The sequence below is a fragment of the Mastigoproctus giganteus genome, chromosome 5 (genome assembly GCF_048544385.1).
Source record: "Mastigoproctus giganteus isolate SK-2022 chromosome 5, ASM4854438v1, whole genome shotgun sequence".
NCBI classification, from domain to species: Eukaryota; Metazoa; Arthropoda; class Arachnida; order Uropygi; family Thelyphonidae; genus Mastigoproctus; species Mastigoproctus giganteus.
In genome coordinates this window covers 216346372-216365577 of record NC_143579.1, presented here as the reverse complement: position 1 = coordinate 216365577, position 19206 = coordinate 216346372, and the positions used below count along the sequence as shown (strand labels likewise).

Genomic DNA, 19206 nt, shown 5'->3' with positions numbered 1-19206 from the left:
AATGTCATAGATGGCCACTGTGGGGCCAAGTTTTTTAGGGACCTCTGCTTGTAGCCCTGCCTGGTGCAGCCCCAGACATCCTTTGATCTTGTCTAACTCTTCCTTGGTAGGCATCTCTATGATCACCCCATTCGCTCTTATTTTTCTGATGGGTGTGATTTTCACATCGCTTAGTACTGAGGCTAATTTAGTCTTAACTTCTTTTATCTCCTCACTTGTTGCATTTCTTCCTTCCATGGCTTTGATGATGATGACATGCTGTTTGCTTTGTCTTGGCGGGTTAATGTTAAGTCTTTGCAGCATTGTGTTTCTTTTGGACTTGTATACATCAGTTATTTGGGCATAAGATGTCTGAGTTCGGCTGTTTCCATCTTTTTGGTTTAACTTCAGCCAGTGGTGTGCTTCCATCCCCTGTGGAAACTCCGGGGGGGGGGGTTCTCTTTTTCCTTGGCTTCCAGTGTGTTGGGCAGCTTGTTTAGAAGCTGTGTCATGATATCTGTTCTTGCTTGCAGTTCAGTGGCCCGTGCTTTCCATCTCTCACTGTCCAGCAGAAGAGCTGTGTTGAGGGTCTCCTGCTCAGCCCATAGTGAGAGAACACAGCTTGCAGTACCATTTGGGATATGTTCATTTGTTGTGAGACATTTACACAGTGCTATTTTTATGTTTTTGGTTGCATTGTGAATTTTGTTTCAGTCTGCAGCTTCATTTATGTTGACAGTATCTAGGAGTATGGCATCTTGTGTGTCTGTAGTTTCCTGCCCAGTTTCTCTTGTTTGCAGGTCTTTTTTTGGTTCTGGAATTTTCCTCTTCAGGTTCAGTTGTTGGGTCATCACATCTACTTAGTAATATTCTTGGGATTTTTTTCTGTCCATCTGTTGGTTCTTGTTTCAATATCATCCCTTTTCCACTCTGGGTCAGGTTGTGAGATAAATGCATCTTTTTCCTTCCGTTGGGATTGTGTTTCTGCGCATGTTGCATCCAAATCAGAATGGGCCCCTGTTCCAGTTAGGTGTTATAGGGTGGATGGTGTGGAGTGAGTTTGTTTTCTCCCTTTCTTTTTATGGCTCTTTACAGTTTCCTTATGTTTTTCTTTTCAACTAGGCTTTTTTTGATTTTTTCTCTGTCCAGAGTCGCTTCATATATCAGTTTCTCCAACTGAGCCCACGTCCTTTGTGCTTCGTTGAATGTTTTCTCAGTGATAAGTGTGCCCATTGAGGCTTTCCAGCCAAGTGACTCTCAAAGATTGTATAGTGTCTATAATCGATGAATCTAGTTCTGTTTGGTCATCTTCTTGGGTCAGATTGTCTCTTGTTTGTTGGGATCTTCTTCAGAGTTCTGCTCATGGAGTACCTGTTCTGACATGAGGTCTGTAAGTTTCGCAGAGGAATCTTGTATTTCCGCCAGTGCTCCCTGTATAGCCTCTTGGGTTGTGTAGACCTCAAGGACTTTTGCCAGATTCATGTCTGGGGTGTAGACCACTTCTGGTCCCTGGTCACAATTGCTTCTATTATTGTTCCTTGTTGTTTCCATTTGCTGCCTTGCAGGGGGTTTCTGCTGTGCTGGTTGTCCTCTTCTTCCGAGGCGTATGTTGCATCATATTACTGGTGAGTTGTTTAGTTGTATAGTCAATAAGTCTCGTGTCAGTTGTTTGGTTTTGTATTGTCACAGTTTCTAGTTAAGTTTAACACTCACCTTTCTGCTCACTGTGTGTGTGTCATGAGGTTCAAGATCAGTTATGTTTATAATGATGCTATAATGCTAAACTACAGTACAATTTAGTTCAATAATTGAAGTTCAAAAGAGGAGGCAGTCCGCAGCGCTAGAAGGGGGGAAGAATCCCGCAACCACCCAAAAGTGGAAGCCATCAGGGTTTTTTTTTTTTTTTTTTTTGTGAGACATGGAAGTATCCAATCTCAGTTCCCCCCACCCCCTAGAACTGCAAACCACTGGGCAGTTTAAGCTGCCATACTATAACAAGCCACAATTCTAAAGGCTACGATAAAATCATATATAGCGGGAGTCATAATTAAAAATTTATCTAGAAGAGTAATGCACTATTTGTGTATATTAACACATGAGTATTGCAAGTATTCTATAATTCCTACTGCATTTGGAACATAACATTTTTGTATTATATGCCATTTCATGTGATTGAACTAGGGCCATGTTTTTATATTAATATTTTCTCTTATATTGAAAATAGCCTTTTAGGAAAGGTTTCCTTTAATAGAGGAATCCTTTTACTTTAAAATGAGGTATCAGGGGGCCCACTATTCGATTCATCTAACCTCCTAAAAAATTTGCCAATTTTTGGTTAATTTTCCTGCCTTAAATTTACGATGGCCTCATGGCGATGGTTATGACCACATGTACTGGGAGTATAAATATATTTCATTGCCAAAATCAAACTAAGAAGGTTAAAAATTTTATAAAAAAATAAATAATGATAAATATATATATTGTAGGGGTTAACAGTTGTTACTTGGAGCATGTATCAATATCAGAATTAATTTTATCTGCATTAGATTTTGTCCTTTACTCGTTTCTGATCCAAGATGGCAGCCAATATGGTATCACTATTGTTACCTCAAGCGTCGGATCGGGAATGCGTAAAAATACATTTTGTAGTATATTTGAGGTATTAGAACAGTTTTAGGTATACAATGGTTAGAAGTTATATTAAGCCAATAAATAAGCTATTTTAACATACTAGAGGTTCACTTTCAGCAAAACTAAACCCATCAATAATATTCATGTTGAAGTATACGCAAGCATACCGTTACAATAGCACTGTATATAAGAATCGCATAGGTTTACATGGTGATTTACAAAATCACTCAAAATTCTAAAATTAATGACTCTAGAGTCCTAAAATTTCATCTGATTGTCCAGATTTTCATCTAACATCTTTCTTCTGCATTAAATCCCAATATTTCCTGAAATGTAAAAACTTTTCAGCAGAGCAAACTTTTCACACGTCTTGACCCAAACACAATTTTTTTGATGTTTTCATGATGTTTAGGTAGGTGGCAGACCTCAGAGTGTCCGGCACATGGATGACTGGACCCAGGATACCCAAGCAGAACATTGCCCAAAGCATAACACCACTGCCACCAGCTTGTTTTCGTCCCATGGTGCATCAGGTACCATCACTTCCCCCAGGTAAACGATGCACACGTACATAGCCATCCACATGGTGCAACAGGAAACGTGATTCATCACACCAAACACCTTCTTCCAATCACTCAAGGTCCAGTTTCGATGCTTGCGTGACCACTGTATGTGCTGTCGGCAGTAAACCATGGTTAGCATGGGCACTCAGAGGGGCCTGCGGCTACGCAGCCCCATTTTTAGCAGGGTTCGATGTACTGTGTGTTGTGACACATTACTCCCATCACCAGCATTCCAATTACCTGTGAGTTTAACCACAGTCACCCTTCTGTTGCCACGTACCATCTGGGAGAGCCTTCGCTCACCTCGAGCATTGATGAGCCGTGGTCATCCAGCGCCTCGTTGACGATTTGTAGGTTTCACTTCCTCGGACCACTTTCGGTAGGTCCTAACCACAGCTGACTGTGAGCATCCCACCAGCCATGCCGTTTTGGATATGTTCTGACCCAGTCGTTTGGCCATTACAACTTAGCCTTTGCCAAACTGGTTTAAGTCCACTGCCTTTCCCATCTGAAGAACAAGAGTAACACCGATTAACGGAGCTCAGTATCAGGTGTTTTTTTTATACAGTGTCCCAACCCACCCACGCGCTGTAGTTCACCTGCAGTTGCTTCAATTTGCATAACGACTTGCTGGTCATAATGATTTGGCTCATTGGGGTGTTGGGTGGGTGGGTGTGTGTGTGCGCGTGTGTAAGTTGTAAAACAATGCATTACAATTATTCAAAACTGCCTTTATGTTCTTGATGCAGTGGTTTAATATTTCACTTGAGTTTGGAATTTAATAATCACATGTGCTGACAAGTTCTGACAAGTTCAATAGTAGTAAACTGACAAGTTCAATAGTAGTAAACATACAGGCAGTTCAAACAACTCTGTGATGCTTTCTGAACAATAATAGCAACTGTATTCAACAAACCTATGTTTCAGGAGGCCAAAGGTTATCCTGTTGGATGTTTATCCACTACTACAGATTCTTAGCCTTCAGAAAATGTTTATGCCAATGGAAAACACAAGCATCACATGTAACATTTTGGCAGCAGCTTTTCTCAAGCAAACACAAAACCTGATCACACAGTATCATTCTGCAATCAATTCCATTTATATTCGTGTAAGCACAACTCGATACATTTTCACTTCACTGATATCTACTTACAACTGATGATACCAGTGACAGATGAGACTAACATGAGATAACTCAATACTGCCAATACATGTTTCACTATGCCACAATTTCTCTCCTTTACACTGTTCACAGTCATATTACTTATTCAACAATCCTCACACAATGATCAAACAAATATCCTATTTTTTTATTTTTTTTTTTGGTCAGCATATTGCATCCCTCATTAATTTTGTGTTTCATGATGATGTACAATAGTTTACTTTTTTTGTCATATGTAAAAAAAAAAAAAAGGTAAAGTGCAGCCATTATCAACCCACTGCAGGATGGAAGCCTCCTCAACAATTCATGCTGAGTCATATGTAACATATGACAAAAAAGTTCTGAAAAGTACCTACAGCTCAGGTATAGTCTCCAGAGATTATGCTTATATATCTTATAGATTCACCCAAGCATTTTGAAATGTACTAAGCAGTACTGGCATGTAAGTGAAACTAATACACATTTGTAATGATTATGAATTTCAATTTAAAAGTGAATTACAGACTCAATCTCAATCAATAAACAGATTTCATACTCACTTGAAAAGAACACATGAGAGTCTCATCAACACTCATCATAGCTCCAGCATTATCAAATTCACCGCAGTAATTAGGAGCAGAAAACAAGGTAACTAACTGACGTTTGGCAAAGAACTCGTACCCATCTTCCACAACCTATCAAAATAATTATTTATAAATTTCCTTGCAAAAACACTATAATATTTAGTTAAACTATGAAAACAACACTGTTTCATGTTATATGTATTCATATTTTTAAAAAAAGTGTATATTTTGTTATGTGGAACTATTAGCATATTTTAAGCTCACTGTTCTTGTACTTACAAGTGGAAATATTTTCAGAGAAAAGCAAGCTTGTTCATAACTATTACTTTTGTTCAGGAAGAAAGCAAAACTTACAATTACAACATGGGTCACAGGCAAAAAAAAAAAAAAAAGGCTAAGGCCCAAAGTTTAAGTGCATTTGCCTGTAAGGAGCTATTAGTATGCATCTGCCAAAAAGTAGCCATTATATTTCCTCATTCATCTAAGACAATAAAATGTTTTCTTCTCAGATGAGTTTGCCATTTTTTTCAAAAAATGAACCAGAAAATGTCCCTTAGAGAATAATGTATATCAATGAACACATACCAGCAAGGTTCAAATGTGTGTCACATGAATAAGAGAGCAGAACTTCAAAAGCATGCAACAGCAAGGTGAGGAATCCAGAGTGGTTATGCTCTTGCAGATCAGAAATGGTTTCTCTGGCATGGCAAGCCAAATTGCAGCTTTCTGCAACTGTAATATCATTCTGCTCCCTATTCATATTTTTCAACAGATCCTAATGATCCTTCTGCAGCACTGTAATGATCAATTATTAAAAAATAAATAAATAAAAAATCTCAATACCTTAATAATAACACAAAAAATAGAAAATTGCAAATTAAGTGATTAAAAATATGTTACAAATGAAAGCTGTTTTCATGAATTTCATTTAATTCAATAATGTGACAATAATATTTATAAATTGTTGAATTAAATTCTTAGAATGTATTCAATGCAACAGATTTTTTCATGTTTTATGTAATTTCTTTTGGATTCTATGAATCCATATGAAATGGATTGCATGGCTAACATTAAAATGTTTACCATTTTTAACTTAAAATATTTTCACTTTAATTTTTACTTGCCTGATGTGCTCTGCATATAAGATCAAGATCATGTTTATGTAGGAACTTTGCAACCACATCAGCTCCAAATGTATAAGAAACTCCACGATCATTTTCACCCCAGCCCATAACATCTTTGTCTGGATCTGACCATAAAAGATCACAAAGAAGGCCTTGATCAGGGACATCAGTTGGTCTCATAATTCTTCGGATTTGTTCCATGGACTGTAAATCTGGACTAAGACCTGCAAGAAAACCAAAGCATCTAGATATAAAATATGCCTAAAAAAAAAAAAAAAAAAAAAAAAAAACCCAAGAAATTTTAATATAAGCACATGTGCATGCATACAAAGAAAGCATGTCCTTTAAGCAATTCATTAACGCAATCTATAAACTACAAAAGATGAGCTGCGTGAAAAAATCTATTATTGATCTAGAAAAAATCTACTAAAATAATCTTAATTTTTGAATGCATGGAGTAGCTAAAAGATTCAGTGGGGCTCATGTCTTTTAAACATACATACACCACATTTTAACTTGTTCTTGCAAGCCAGTCAGGCAGAAAACTGCTTTGAGTAAACGTGTTTTCCATATTTATTGTGTATACTGAAAACAATGAAATCTGAACAATGCGTGAACATTAAATTTTGCTATAAATTGGAAAGTCAGCCACAGAAACCCATAAAATGCTCATTATGGTTTAGAGATGATGCCATGACAAAAAAAAAAAAAAAAAAAGTAAGGTGGTTTTAAAAAGGTTTTATGGGAAGAACTTTTCACTTGAAGATGAAAAAGAAAGTGGTTGCCCATCAACATCCCTAAACAATCAAAACATCAAAAACGTCTGTACCATCATTCAACTGGATCAACAAGTGTCCATTCTAGAAACTCCTAAGGAGACGTTGCTTTCGTTTGGTTCAGTTGAGGTCATTTTGACTGAGGATTTAGACATAAAGCAAGTGAGCACCAAGTTTGTTCCACAAATCCTTGCTTAAGATCAAAGGCAGCACAGAGCCTGTTTCATCTGAGTTGTTCAAGCAAGCTACGTCAGATCCTGCATTTTTAACAAAAATTAACTGTTGATGAGTCTCAAGTATTGTATATAACCCAGAGACCTAAATCCAAAACTTCCAGTGCAAAACAACAGCACTTTAATGATCAAAGGTCACCAAACGAAAAAAGACACAGTAGTGAAAATCACAGGTAAAGATCATACTGATTGCATTTTACGACAATGGAGGAATAGTGTTATCGGAATTCATTCTGAAAGGTGTCGTTTATTCGCCTGTTTTGGCAAATAAGGTAGGCGCAAAGCAATTAAAACAGGCCATAAAGGTGAAACTATTTGAGTCAAGTCAAGGAATCCAATCAAACAATGGACCACCTAAAAGCATAAAAAAAAAAAAAAAAAAAAAAAAAGAGAGAGAGAGAGAACCTCCAAAAATGTTCTGATCAGTTGCAGACACAAAGGAACAAGTGTGTGGTTGCAGGAGATTATATTGAAGAATATTAATTATGAAAACATTTATCATTAAATAAAATTAATTTTTTTTTGCCCATTCACCAACATATTCGATCAAATTTTGTATTTACTTATAGTGACAGTGCAAGCAGCATGGAATGATAAGTCCAAGTAACATTTTTATGGCACCTTAACAGACATAAGATAGTCATGTGTTCAAAGATGCTTGTAAAAGGCTTTAGCAGAGTAAGTACAAAGTTTTCACCAAATAATTTTTCTTAAATCCCTTTGTGCCATAATTTAAACAATGATAAGAAAATTCCTATGTTTAGTCTCTAACAAGCACTGACCCCATGATTACCAGGTTTAGTAATGAATTAAATTGTAAAGGCTGCTGAGAACAGCTTTCTTGTAGGCTGTTATTTATCTCACAAAATAAAGTTTTTGTTTTCCATTTGCATTTCACAAGGATAAAAAAAAAAAATCTATTTGTGGTCAAGATAAGTGCTGTGGCTCACCATAATTAATTAATTCTAAATGATTAAAAATACATATTTCCACATAAATTTGCAATAAGCCTCACTTATGTTTGAATAAAGTCAAATAAGAACAAATTAATATTCAAAAGCTTTAATGTACAGTAAAATTTCATTTTTTTTGTAAATTATAAAGATTTCCTCATACCTTTTGATAGGAAAATTCTTCAGCCCGACACTCACATCAAATTATGTGAAAGGACTAAATTTATAACATAATATTATGCTTTAAAAACATTGTTTTAAATATATAGGTTTCTTAAAAACTAATCTTGTATTCAATTTCCATTATCAACTCACTACCAAAAGGAAGCGCAAAGTGTAGCTGATATACATCAGCTCACCAAAAACTAAACCAACTAGCAATATTAGACTGGTAACCGAAGACAATTGTCAAAATTACTTAAAATATTTTTGACAAAACTTCTTTATAAGGGACTAGGTTATTTCGGTTTGATCCGTGCTCACAAGAAGTAAAGTGACACACTTAACAATATCCACACTCTTATATAATAAGATTCAATTAAAATTAGTGCTCCGCAATGAGATTATTTTTGTTAACCAAGGTATATAGTACTATTTGCATGTGCGCGTAAAGGTCCATGAGGGTCTGAAATAGTGTATGGTCTAGGTACATTTACAGAGGGTTTTACTTCATTTTGAGTGTATATTCGTATAAAAGCTTTGTATATTCATGTTGTGTATTAATTACTCTTGCCTCATTGAAAAGAAAAACATGATTCTCTCTCATGAATGGCATGAAAGGAAAGTTCAGATGCTCCTGTCCTTTTTGCCCTCACAGATGCCTGGTGTTGTTGAACATGCATCAAAAGATAATTTTTGGTAGAACCAATGTAAAAAGAGTTACATTCCCCACATGCAATGTTATAGACTATGTTGGTTTGTTCCATACTAACAATTGTAGTTGCTTTCCTCATCTTCAATACTTCAATCCTTTTACTTATAAAAGAATTATCATTTTCAACCAATTTTATAATGCATACAGATATAGTTCTTCACAGGAATCTCTTAATGAGATTCCTGTGTAGAACTATAAGATTTGAGGGTATTCAACGATAGGTGAAACAAAAATCAGAATCAGTAACACTTAGTGAGAACGTTACACAAAAAACCATCAAATACGGAGGATGCGGAAAGGTCAGGGAATGAGCACCGCATATCTCCGGAGCAATATGGCCTTAGTTGATAATGCTCCTAAAAACCAAATAACAAACAAATATTACACAAAAATACTTTATTAAAGTTCCTTATGTACAACAGTGGTATAAACGATTTATTAACATTTTTAAAAACACTGAATTCAAAATTGTTGCACAGCTCATAAGTAAACTCCACACATTATTGAACAACATAGTCAACAACACGAGGCATCTGTGAGGGCAAAAACGACAGGAGCATCTGAACTTTCCTTTCGTGCCATCCATGACAACCATGTTTTTCTTTTTGATGAGGCAAGAGTAATTAATACACAACACGAATATACAAAGCTCTTAACAGCCGAAACACGCGAAATGAAGTAAAACCCTCTGTAAATGTACCTAGACCATACACTATTTCGGACTCGTGGACCTTTACACGCACATGTAAATAGCACTACAGTCAGTCCTCGTATAACAAGTGTTTACATTACACAAATTCGATCATACACGATTTATAAATAGGGGAATAACATTGAATATAACACGACCGAATTCGCTTCTGCACAATTCGCCTTTGTGTTTACAAGAAATGGCAGCTGAATGCGGAATCACCCCAACTGAATGTAACATGATAGGAATGAAGAGAAGATTCTGAAAAAGTATTTATGTTTTTTGTATCGGTGAAGTGGAAACACATTTTGCCATAATAACGTAAAACCCCACACAATTCTAGCTATTGTATTATCACAAATGCAATTAGATCGAGTTTACTACCAGTTTATAACAGATTCCACTAGCAGAAATGCAACTGGAAATTGTTTTTTGTTTTATGGTAGTAACCCCCATAAATGTGCTTTAGTAAAATGTGAGCTAGTGAGGTGTTAACGGTGTGTCTCTGCCTTTACAGTGTTTATTCAGTTGCTTCATGCACGCAGCTTTGTTTATGTGTATCAAGTGTGCCTCCTCATTTTGCAATTGTGCTTTATTCCCTAAAAATGAGTAAAATATTTAAAAAGGTATGAAAAGGAAGCATCCTGGTGAAGACACTACAGATTCAGAGAGGAAAAAGAAAAGCAATATGGATAGACAGAGGTGGACTGGGTCAAAAATTCTTATCCAGGAAAATTTGTAGTGGCCTCATACTAGCATTTATGGCCAAAATCACACCGGCCTCCATTCTCTTCTGGTCTCCAGCCCACCAGGGTTTTCCCAGTAAGGCTTATGGCCAGTCCGCCTCTGTCAATAGAGAAAAAATATGAAATTGTGAAACACTTTGAGCGAAATGAAGACCATGTGATATTGCACGTGCTACAGGCCTAAATGAAGCAACGTCAAGAATTAGAAAGAATGCAGAGAAAATAAAAACAACTTTCATAGCAAGAACTCAAAGTGTAACAAAATCCATTAGATCAAGACACAAAGAATTGGAAGACATGGAACATCTGTTTTTGGATAGAAGATTAAACAAAGAACAAGTTTGCTTACGATAGAAGCAAAAGCATTAGCAATATTTTATTACGTAATAGTAGTAATAAAATACGTAAGTATTTTATTACGATTATTTATTGTGTTTGGTAATGTTTTGGTTATAAATGTGTGTTCAATCTTGGGTGGTCGGCACCTAACCCTATTTTTCCCATAGGGCCTGTTATTTATATTGCATGATTTTGCATTGCACAAGGGTTTCTAGGAACACAACTATCGTGTTATACAAGACTGACTGTATTTGCATTGGTTAACAAAAATAATCTCATCGTGGAGCACTAATTTTAATTGAATCTTATTATATAAGAGTGTGGATATTGTTAAGTGTGTCACTTTACTTCTTGTGAGCATGGATCAAACCAAAATAACCTAGTCCCTTATGAAGAAGTTTAGTCAAAAATATTTTAAGTAATTTTGAAAACTGTCTTCAGTTACCAGTCTAATATTGCTAGTTGGTTTAGTTTTGGGTGGGTTGATGTACATCAGCTACACTTTACTCTTCCTTTTGGCAGTGAGTGCATAATGGAAATTGAATACAAGATTAGTTTTTAAGAAACCTGTATATATTAACAATGTTTTTAAAGCATAATATTTTGTTATAACTTTAGTCCTTTCGCATAATGTATTAATTGGACCAATTTGATGTGAGCGTCGGGCTGAAGAATTTTCCTATCAAAAAGGTGAGTAAATCTTTATAATTTACAAATAGTACTTAAGTAGAAAGGATTGAGCTTCATTGCTCTTATATTTGGAAATCTAAAAAAGTAAAATTTCATTTACAACAAATAGTTTTAAAAATTTTTTTATTGTAATGAAAATGTGTAGGTCCTAGTCAACCTTATTTTCAGTGCTTTACAAGCCTTGTTCGAATTAAAGTACTGACAAAAAATTCACTACAATGAATTATTTTCAAAGTGAATAATAATTCACTGATATAATAAAACTGAATAACTCCTCATGTGTGAATGTAGATGCAAAATATTCAATTAGTTCGTTAGCTACCTGAGCAGGATCATCAACAGTTGAACCGTTGATATCAAGTGGAACAATTTGATTCATCCCTTTCCTTCTAGAGTTTACATAGGTAAAGAACTCTTTGCTGTTTTTCTTTGCATCCTTTGCCAAAGATTTCTCGTAATCTGCTTTTTGTCTACCTAACCTCCTTTGTGACTTGGTTACAGACAAGTTTATATCTATCATAGGCTTCTGTGTCACCTGTTAATTTATATGTATTCCCATGCAGTTTTTTTCTCTGAAACATGTCTAATTAGTTCATCTGACATCCATTTAGGCCTAAATCTTGAACAATATTTCTTATTTGGTATGAAAAGCATAGTAGCTTCCAAGATTAATTCTTTGAATGCTTCCCATTTTGAATTTTCTGTTGGTAACATCATCAGTTGGTCCCGCCGTATAGAATTTAAATACTGTCTTAGACCACCGTAGTCACCTTTACGAAAGCAAAAACCCTTCCCTTTACCCCTGATGGTAGTTACCTCTTTGAATAAATCCCACTTCAGCACACTGATCACTGTCACCTAGTGGTTCCTTTATCTGCAGATTCTTAATGCATGAAGAATCACTAGCTGATAATCAGATCAAGAGTATTACTCACTCTAGTTGCCTCCCAAACATGCTGCTGTAGAAAACAATAAATGTTCAATAAATCCACAAAAGCCATGCTAGTGTGTGAGTGACCAACCCACAAATTCAGGTCAATCTCTGGGAAATTAAAATCCCCCATTATAAGACAGTATAGGACTATATTATAAATGGAGCTATGGGACCATTTGCTTGAAGAACAAAAATGAATTCAGTAGTAGCACACCTTCCAGAATGTTTTCTACATTTTTTTTTTTTTTTTTTTTTTGGTAGATAAAATTTAAAAAAAAAATGCTCAAATAGAGGATATATATGAAAGCAAATAAAAAACATGTTCTCATAATTAAGTCTTTTGTTTTAGAAATGTTCCCATATTTAGTAAATAAATAAAGTGTTGGAATTTGAAATTTCAACTACAGTTAAACTTTCATACTAATGTGAGGAAAAAAAGTTAAACATTAATATGCAAAAATTAACAATAAGTTGTAACTACTGTGTTGTATGTCTTATAAAAAAACAAACAAAAAGCTCTTGTTACAATATTCTCCACACAAAACTCTTACTTTAGTAGCATGCATATTTCATCATTTATTTATTTTTGATGTTAAAGTCAATATTTAAATTTGAGCATAAATTACTATTTCTATGTATCAGTAAAGAGAAACAAAATTTATTGAAACAAATGATTCTCTTGTAATAATTTTTGGCAATATTCATTTAACAAAATTTAAGTACTACAAAATGAGTTCACTGTAATGGGATTTTAACATAAGTTTATTTTTTCAAAAACTTTGAACACACACACACACACACACGTATGTGCCTGCATGTATTAGCAAACACACGCACACTCCTGAATATCCAAGTAAAACATTCTTTCCAAATCTGAAGCATTTTCAGATTCAATAGAAAAAAAATTTTCATCCAGGAAAATTTGTCACAACTGATGCAAAAATGCCATGCTGTTACATGGCTAATAACATAAAATTTAGAGAAAAAGTTGTCAATATTAATGAAAAATATTCTTACCTCCATGACAACAGAAAATTTTTTCATCAACAATTGCAGCTACTGGAAGACAATTAAAGCAGTCTGTGAAAGTTTTCCACAATTTGATGTTATACCTACGCTTACCTAAAAAGTAATTAGATATACATCTTAATTGTGAATTTTAAATATATATATATATATATATATATATATATACACACACACACACACACACACACACACACACATACATTTTAAATATTAAAAAAAACTGATGGGGTTGACAAAGAGCTTCGAAATAACATCAGGTTTGAGGCAAGGAGGTGTCCAGTCATTCATAGCTATCATGAATGATGTGCAATGTAGAGTGGTGGAACAACTTGGACAGGACCAGATGAAAGTCATGCTATTTGCAAATGACCTCTGCATATGGGGAGAGAGCAGGGAACAAGTGCAACGGCAAGCTGATATATGGGCTAGTACGGCCAATGAATTTGGACTGGTTTTCAGTCGGGAGAAGAGTGGAGTAATGGTTCTAAAGAGGAGTGGTGAGCTTGACGGATACATTACAATGGAAGAGAAAGAGCTAAAAATGGTTAACAACTTCAAGTATCTAGGCAGCACTATTGCAAAGACTGGAGTGATAGACAAAGAAATAAGTAGAAGGATAGAAGTGGGTGGGAATTTCTATAGGCAGACAAGAGATCTGATTTGGAACAGGAACATACCACTGAAGTGTAAGAAGGCTATGTATCAGGCCTATTACGTACCAATTCTGACATATGCATCTGAAACTTGGACTATGAGGAAAAAGGATGAAAGCAGAATTCAGAGGGCAGAAATGAGATTTGCGAGGAGCATAGCCGGAAAGACAAGATGAAAAAAAATCAGGAGTAATGTGATTAGGGAGAGAATTCAGGTTGAAAAACTCCAGAATAGGATTGAAAGGTCCCATTTGAAATGGTTTGGACATGTCAAGAGGATGAATGAGAGGCATTTGCCAAGAAGAATGTTTGATTTACAATTAAGGGACAAAAGACCAAGGGGAAGACTAAGAATGAGATGGCAAGACATGATAAAGACCAATGTCATTATGAGAGGAGGAAATTGGAGTGAAATCAATGGCGGAAAAAATTAAACGGACAGGGCATGGTGGCGAGGCTTCATATGTCGACCTGTGGAATAGCAGAATGATGATGAATATTTTATCTTAAACAAATCCACATCACAACAACAACAAAAAAAAAATTCTATAAATCTTTCATAATGTTTGGCATATCAACAGTGATTCAACTACTGAAAACACACATCTAGACTGCTTAGAGTTAAGAGTTCCAATAGTTTTTAATAATGATGAAGCCTTTAATGATATATGCCTCACCAAAAAATTCACCATAACTTTGATTGTAAAATAGGTTGGTATCCAGCCCACTCATAAAAATATTACATTCTCTTAAACCACTTAGAATAAATAATTTATGAACATTAGCAGCCAATTACTCTTAATAAATGAATATTACATTTCAACCACACAAATATCATGGAAAATTAATATTTTCAGATTCCACACAGTTTTACTCGAAATGTAGGCAAGTTACATATGCACGGGAGTTTCTTCTATTTAACAACAAAACAAACAAGCAGAATCAATTCATAATTTTTTTTTAATGTAAAACAATCACAAATTTAAACAATACAATAAACAAATTCATGTACATAAAAAGGAAGAAACAACATAATTCATAAAAAGCATTTTTATTGTTCAAAGACATGTACAGTCAGTTCTGCTATAATGCGAATTTGCTCCAACGCGATTGATATATTAGGGAACAATGCGACTATAATGCGATTTTCGCATTGGCTCATGCGCAATTTCGTCAGCCAGTAACACCAGGTGAACATAAAACCTGGAACCAAGCTGAACATAGTGACCTGCACAGCAATACATACAAGTTTAAAAAATGTCAAATGTGTGAGAGCTACATTTCCCATTTACTGTAACTGTATTGGTCGGAGACACTGTTGTCATTCGCTGTATTCACAAGCTTTTTTTGTTCGAACAGAAATTTCGTGAGACGGGATAGTGTGAGCAGAGGAGCACATTTCTGGAGGTTACTATCATAAAACAAAGCAATTTGCAGTTCCCGGTTTATTGGGCTTTTCTGTTAGTGCAATCTATTATAAACTGGTAGTAAACTTGATCTTACTGCATTTGCAATAATAGCAATAGCTGGAATCTGTGGGTTTCACATTATGGTGAGATGAAACATCCCCTTCCTCTTCACTTATATAAAAAAAAAAAATTTTCAGAATCTTCTCTTTTGTGTATGGCATGTTTGTCGTTATTGATTGCTTATCTTTTTACTGTTTTAAATTTAAAAAAAAAAAAATATTACAGTAATTATTAAGCTATGTACGTAAGCATACATCGTCTCCGACCAATACGACTAAATGGGAAATACAGCTCTCACACATTTGAAGTTTTACATGTTTACATGTGAGCTCAATGTATGAGGTGATAATAGTATGTTTCCACCTTAAAGGCAGAAGCACACTACATATTCTCACCTTAGACACACACAAACCTCATATCTCTTACCTCAGTTAATCCGCATGCACTATCCTCCAAGTGTGTCTTGGACTGTTCTCCCACATTTGTTAACTTTTCTTTATAAAAAGTATACTCATACAGCATCCCAGACATGGGTAAGCATCCTGGTTCCAAGATGCCAAGCAGTGAGTGCAAAAGGAAAGCAATAAGTATAGAAGAGAAACTTGAAATAATAAAACGTTTTGAAAGAAATCAGAGAACATGTGGTATCTTTAGAGCAACAGGCTTAAGTGAATCCACATTGCGCATCATCAGAGACAATGTCGTGAAAATAAAAGCTACATGTATAACTGGAACAAGACCTAAAGAAATAGAAGAAACGGAAAGGCTGCTAAGCATATGGATTGAAGACCAAACCAAAAAAAAAAAAAAAAAAATCGGGAGCAAGCTTTCTCACAGTGAAAGAGAAAGTACTAACTATATATAACGACCTTAAAAAGAAATTGCCAAATCCTGCAGAAGTGGCTCCTTTTAATGATAGTAATGGCTGGTTTAGTGGCTTCAAACACCGCTACTCTTTTCAATGTTACGCTGTCTGGTGAAGCCGCAAGTGCAGATAAGGAAGCCGTAAAGGCATTTCCACCTGTGGAACAGAAAATAATTGAAGGCAGCAGCTACATGTTGGATCAGATTTTCAACCTAGATGAAACAGGCCTCTATTGGAAACGTACGCCTTCAAGGACCTACATCTCTAAGGCAGAAACACATGCCTCGGGATTTAGGGCTGCAAAAAATCACTTAACTGTGATGTTTGCCGCCAACACCAGCAGACACAAAGTTAAAATCAGTAGTGATTTATCACTCTGCCAATCCGGGAGCTTTAAAAGGTATTGTGAAATCCAGCCTTGGTGTTCACTATAGATCTAGCAAGAAAAGTTGGATGACTGGACAAATATTCACCGATATTTTAGTTGAAGCTTACCATAACGCTTTCAAGAATTATTGCAAGAAGGAGAACTTAGATTTCAAAATTCTAATAATCCTTGATAAGATCGCTTAACTGTGATGTTTGTCGCCAACACCAGCGGACACAAATTTAAAATCAGTAGTGGTTTATCACTCTGCCAATTCGCGAGCTTTAAAAGGTATTGTGAGAAATCAGAGAACATGATAAGATCGCTTAACTGTGATGTTTGCTGCCAACACCAGCGGACACAGCGGATAATGCACAAAGCCATCCTCAGACAGTTTCTGAACTCTCTCCGAATATCAAATTCATCTTTTTACATCCGAACACAACCACTCAAATACAGCCCCTTGACCAGGGTGTGAAAGCAGCATTTAAGGCTTACTATTTAAGGCAAACATTCAAGATATTAATTGCTGCTACTGAAGGTGACAGGGCACAAACTGTTACAGAATTTTGGAAGAGATTTAACATCAAAGTTGCCATTGATATGATTCAGAAAACTGGAATGATGTTACAAAAGACTTCTTGAATTGTGTGTGGCAGAAACTTATCCCTCATTTAATTCATGATTTTGAAGGCTTTGAACCTTCAGAGCAACTAAAACAAATCAAAGCAGGTTGCGTTGCTCTTGCAAAAGAAGTTGGTTTCGAGGAAGTACAAAATGAAGATATAGAAGAGCTTCTAGAGTCTCACAATGAGGATAAAATCGACTTGTTGCAGCCAGTCAAGTGGAAGGTCAAGATGAGGATGACGACGAAGTCCAGCAAGCTGCCCCACAAGAGCTAAAAACAGCAGAGTTATCAGTTGCTTTAAGTGGAATTGAAAAGCACCTGCAGTTTTGTGTTTGTTATTTGGTTTTTAGGAGCATTAGCAACTAAGGCCATATTGCTCCGGGATATGCGGTGGTCATTCCCTGACCTTTCCGCATCCTCCGTATTTGGTGGTCATGGGCTTGAACCCTTGTCTAATCAAGAAGTGTGTGCTATGCACTGCTGCTCCTGCTCACCTGGCTATGGAGGCACCCAACACACCTGCAGTGGACTGAAGATAATGGCTGTAATGCTGAACATAGTAAGATAGCGCTTGGTGGCATTCAGACCCATTTGAAACCATACAGGCAGCTCCTGTATGAAAGGAGGCAGGAAAAGCACACAACAAAAGCTAGATAGCTATTTTAAACCAGCGCAAAAGAAAAAGAAAAGGACAGTGAATCACACCCTTCCACATCGGGTATAACAACAATTCATCCTAAGGATGATAACCTCTTCGCTATAACTCACCAGCTACAACCCTTCACTTCAAACGAGCAAACTTCACATTTTGTCAAGGTAAAGTGCTATATTTACTGTAATATTTACTTATTTATTAGAAATTCAAGATGTTTAAACCTGTGTTAGCAATTTTATTGGGTTTCTATCTTTTTTTAGTGTTTTGCTTACCAGACTGAACTTTTTTTTTTTTTGAGTGCTCTGCTCCATCCCTATTTTTCCCATAAGCCCTGTTGTTTTTAATGTGCAAAATACCATAACACAGATTTTTTAGGAACACATGTACCACGTTAAAGCAGAACTAACTGATTTCTATGCGGAAGTAAAGATTTTATGTGGCATATAAATACTTTTTCTTTGAAACTTTTTGAATTCATACTGAATCCATAGGAGGGGAGAGCATAACCACATGTTGAGAAACACTTTAGCTATGTCTGAACTGCATGGGAGTAGACAAGTAAGAAAAAAACTATCATCAGAACTTGTTTTGGAAATCAAGTTTTGATAGAAAATCATTCACCTTAAATTTTTATGCACTTTGCTTATGATTTCTCTTTCTGTAATCAACTACTTCTAGAGCACTGCTGCAATTCTTATAGTTGTGCTTATCCAAGATTTTACAACATCCAAGAAAAATTCTTAGTAGAAACACATGCACACACAAAATAAACAATATGTATTTAGTGTATCATTCATTAAAATGGCAAACCCATCAAGGAAATAAAATGTACTGCTATTTTTCAATGTCAAGTGTACATGATTATGTATATAGGCTGATGGCATATCTCCATCATTTACCATGCATTTGGTAGAATGCATGGTAAATGCATTCTTCCATGACAATTTAATTATTTCCGCTCCTTGCTAAAAATGTTTACATTTTATTATCTGAACGTACACTATAAAGAAAGAGGTAAGCTTATACTGTACTCCCTTATGTAAAAGGTCACAAAACCTACAGGCAGAGGTAGGAAGCACACACCTGACTTTCTCACAAAAAAAAAGATTCAATCAAAATTAAAAAGTCACTTATTGCTTAAATTTTTAACAATGGTCCAAGGGGGGGGGATACCATACAATAGAGGGACAAAAGCTAAAATCCAGGTATCCTCTTATGCCATTGGTAAAAAACTGAAACCAGTTTGCCAATATCAACAAACACAGTGGACTGCAAAAATCTG

The 19206-nt window shown here is 35.6% G+C and overlaps 1 protein-coding gene across 1 annotated transcript in view; it reads right to left on the bottom strand.

Moving 5' to 3' along the window:
• Nucleotides 1–19206, bottom strand: part of LOC150086105 (serine/threonine-protein phosphatase PP1-gamma catalytic subunit A) — an 89330-nt gene that overhangs the window by 12537 nt on the left and 57587 nt on the right. Inside the window, exons 4-6 of the mRNA XM_090374374.1 lie at nucleotides 13276–13380; nucleotides 6023–6246; nucleotides 4875–5009 (exon numbers count right to left, since the gene is read on the bottom strand). Coding sequence (XP_090230500.1) covers nucleotides 4875–5009; nucleotides 6023–6246; nucleotides 13276–13380 — 464 coding nt within the window. The remainder of the gene's footprint in view (nucleotides 1–4874; nucleotides 5010–6022; nucleotides 6247–13275; nucleotides 13381–19206) is intronic.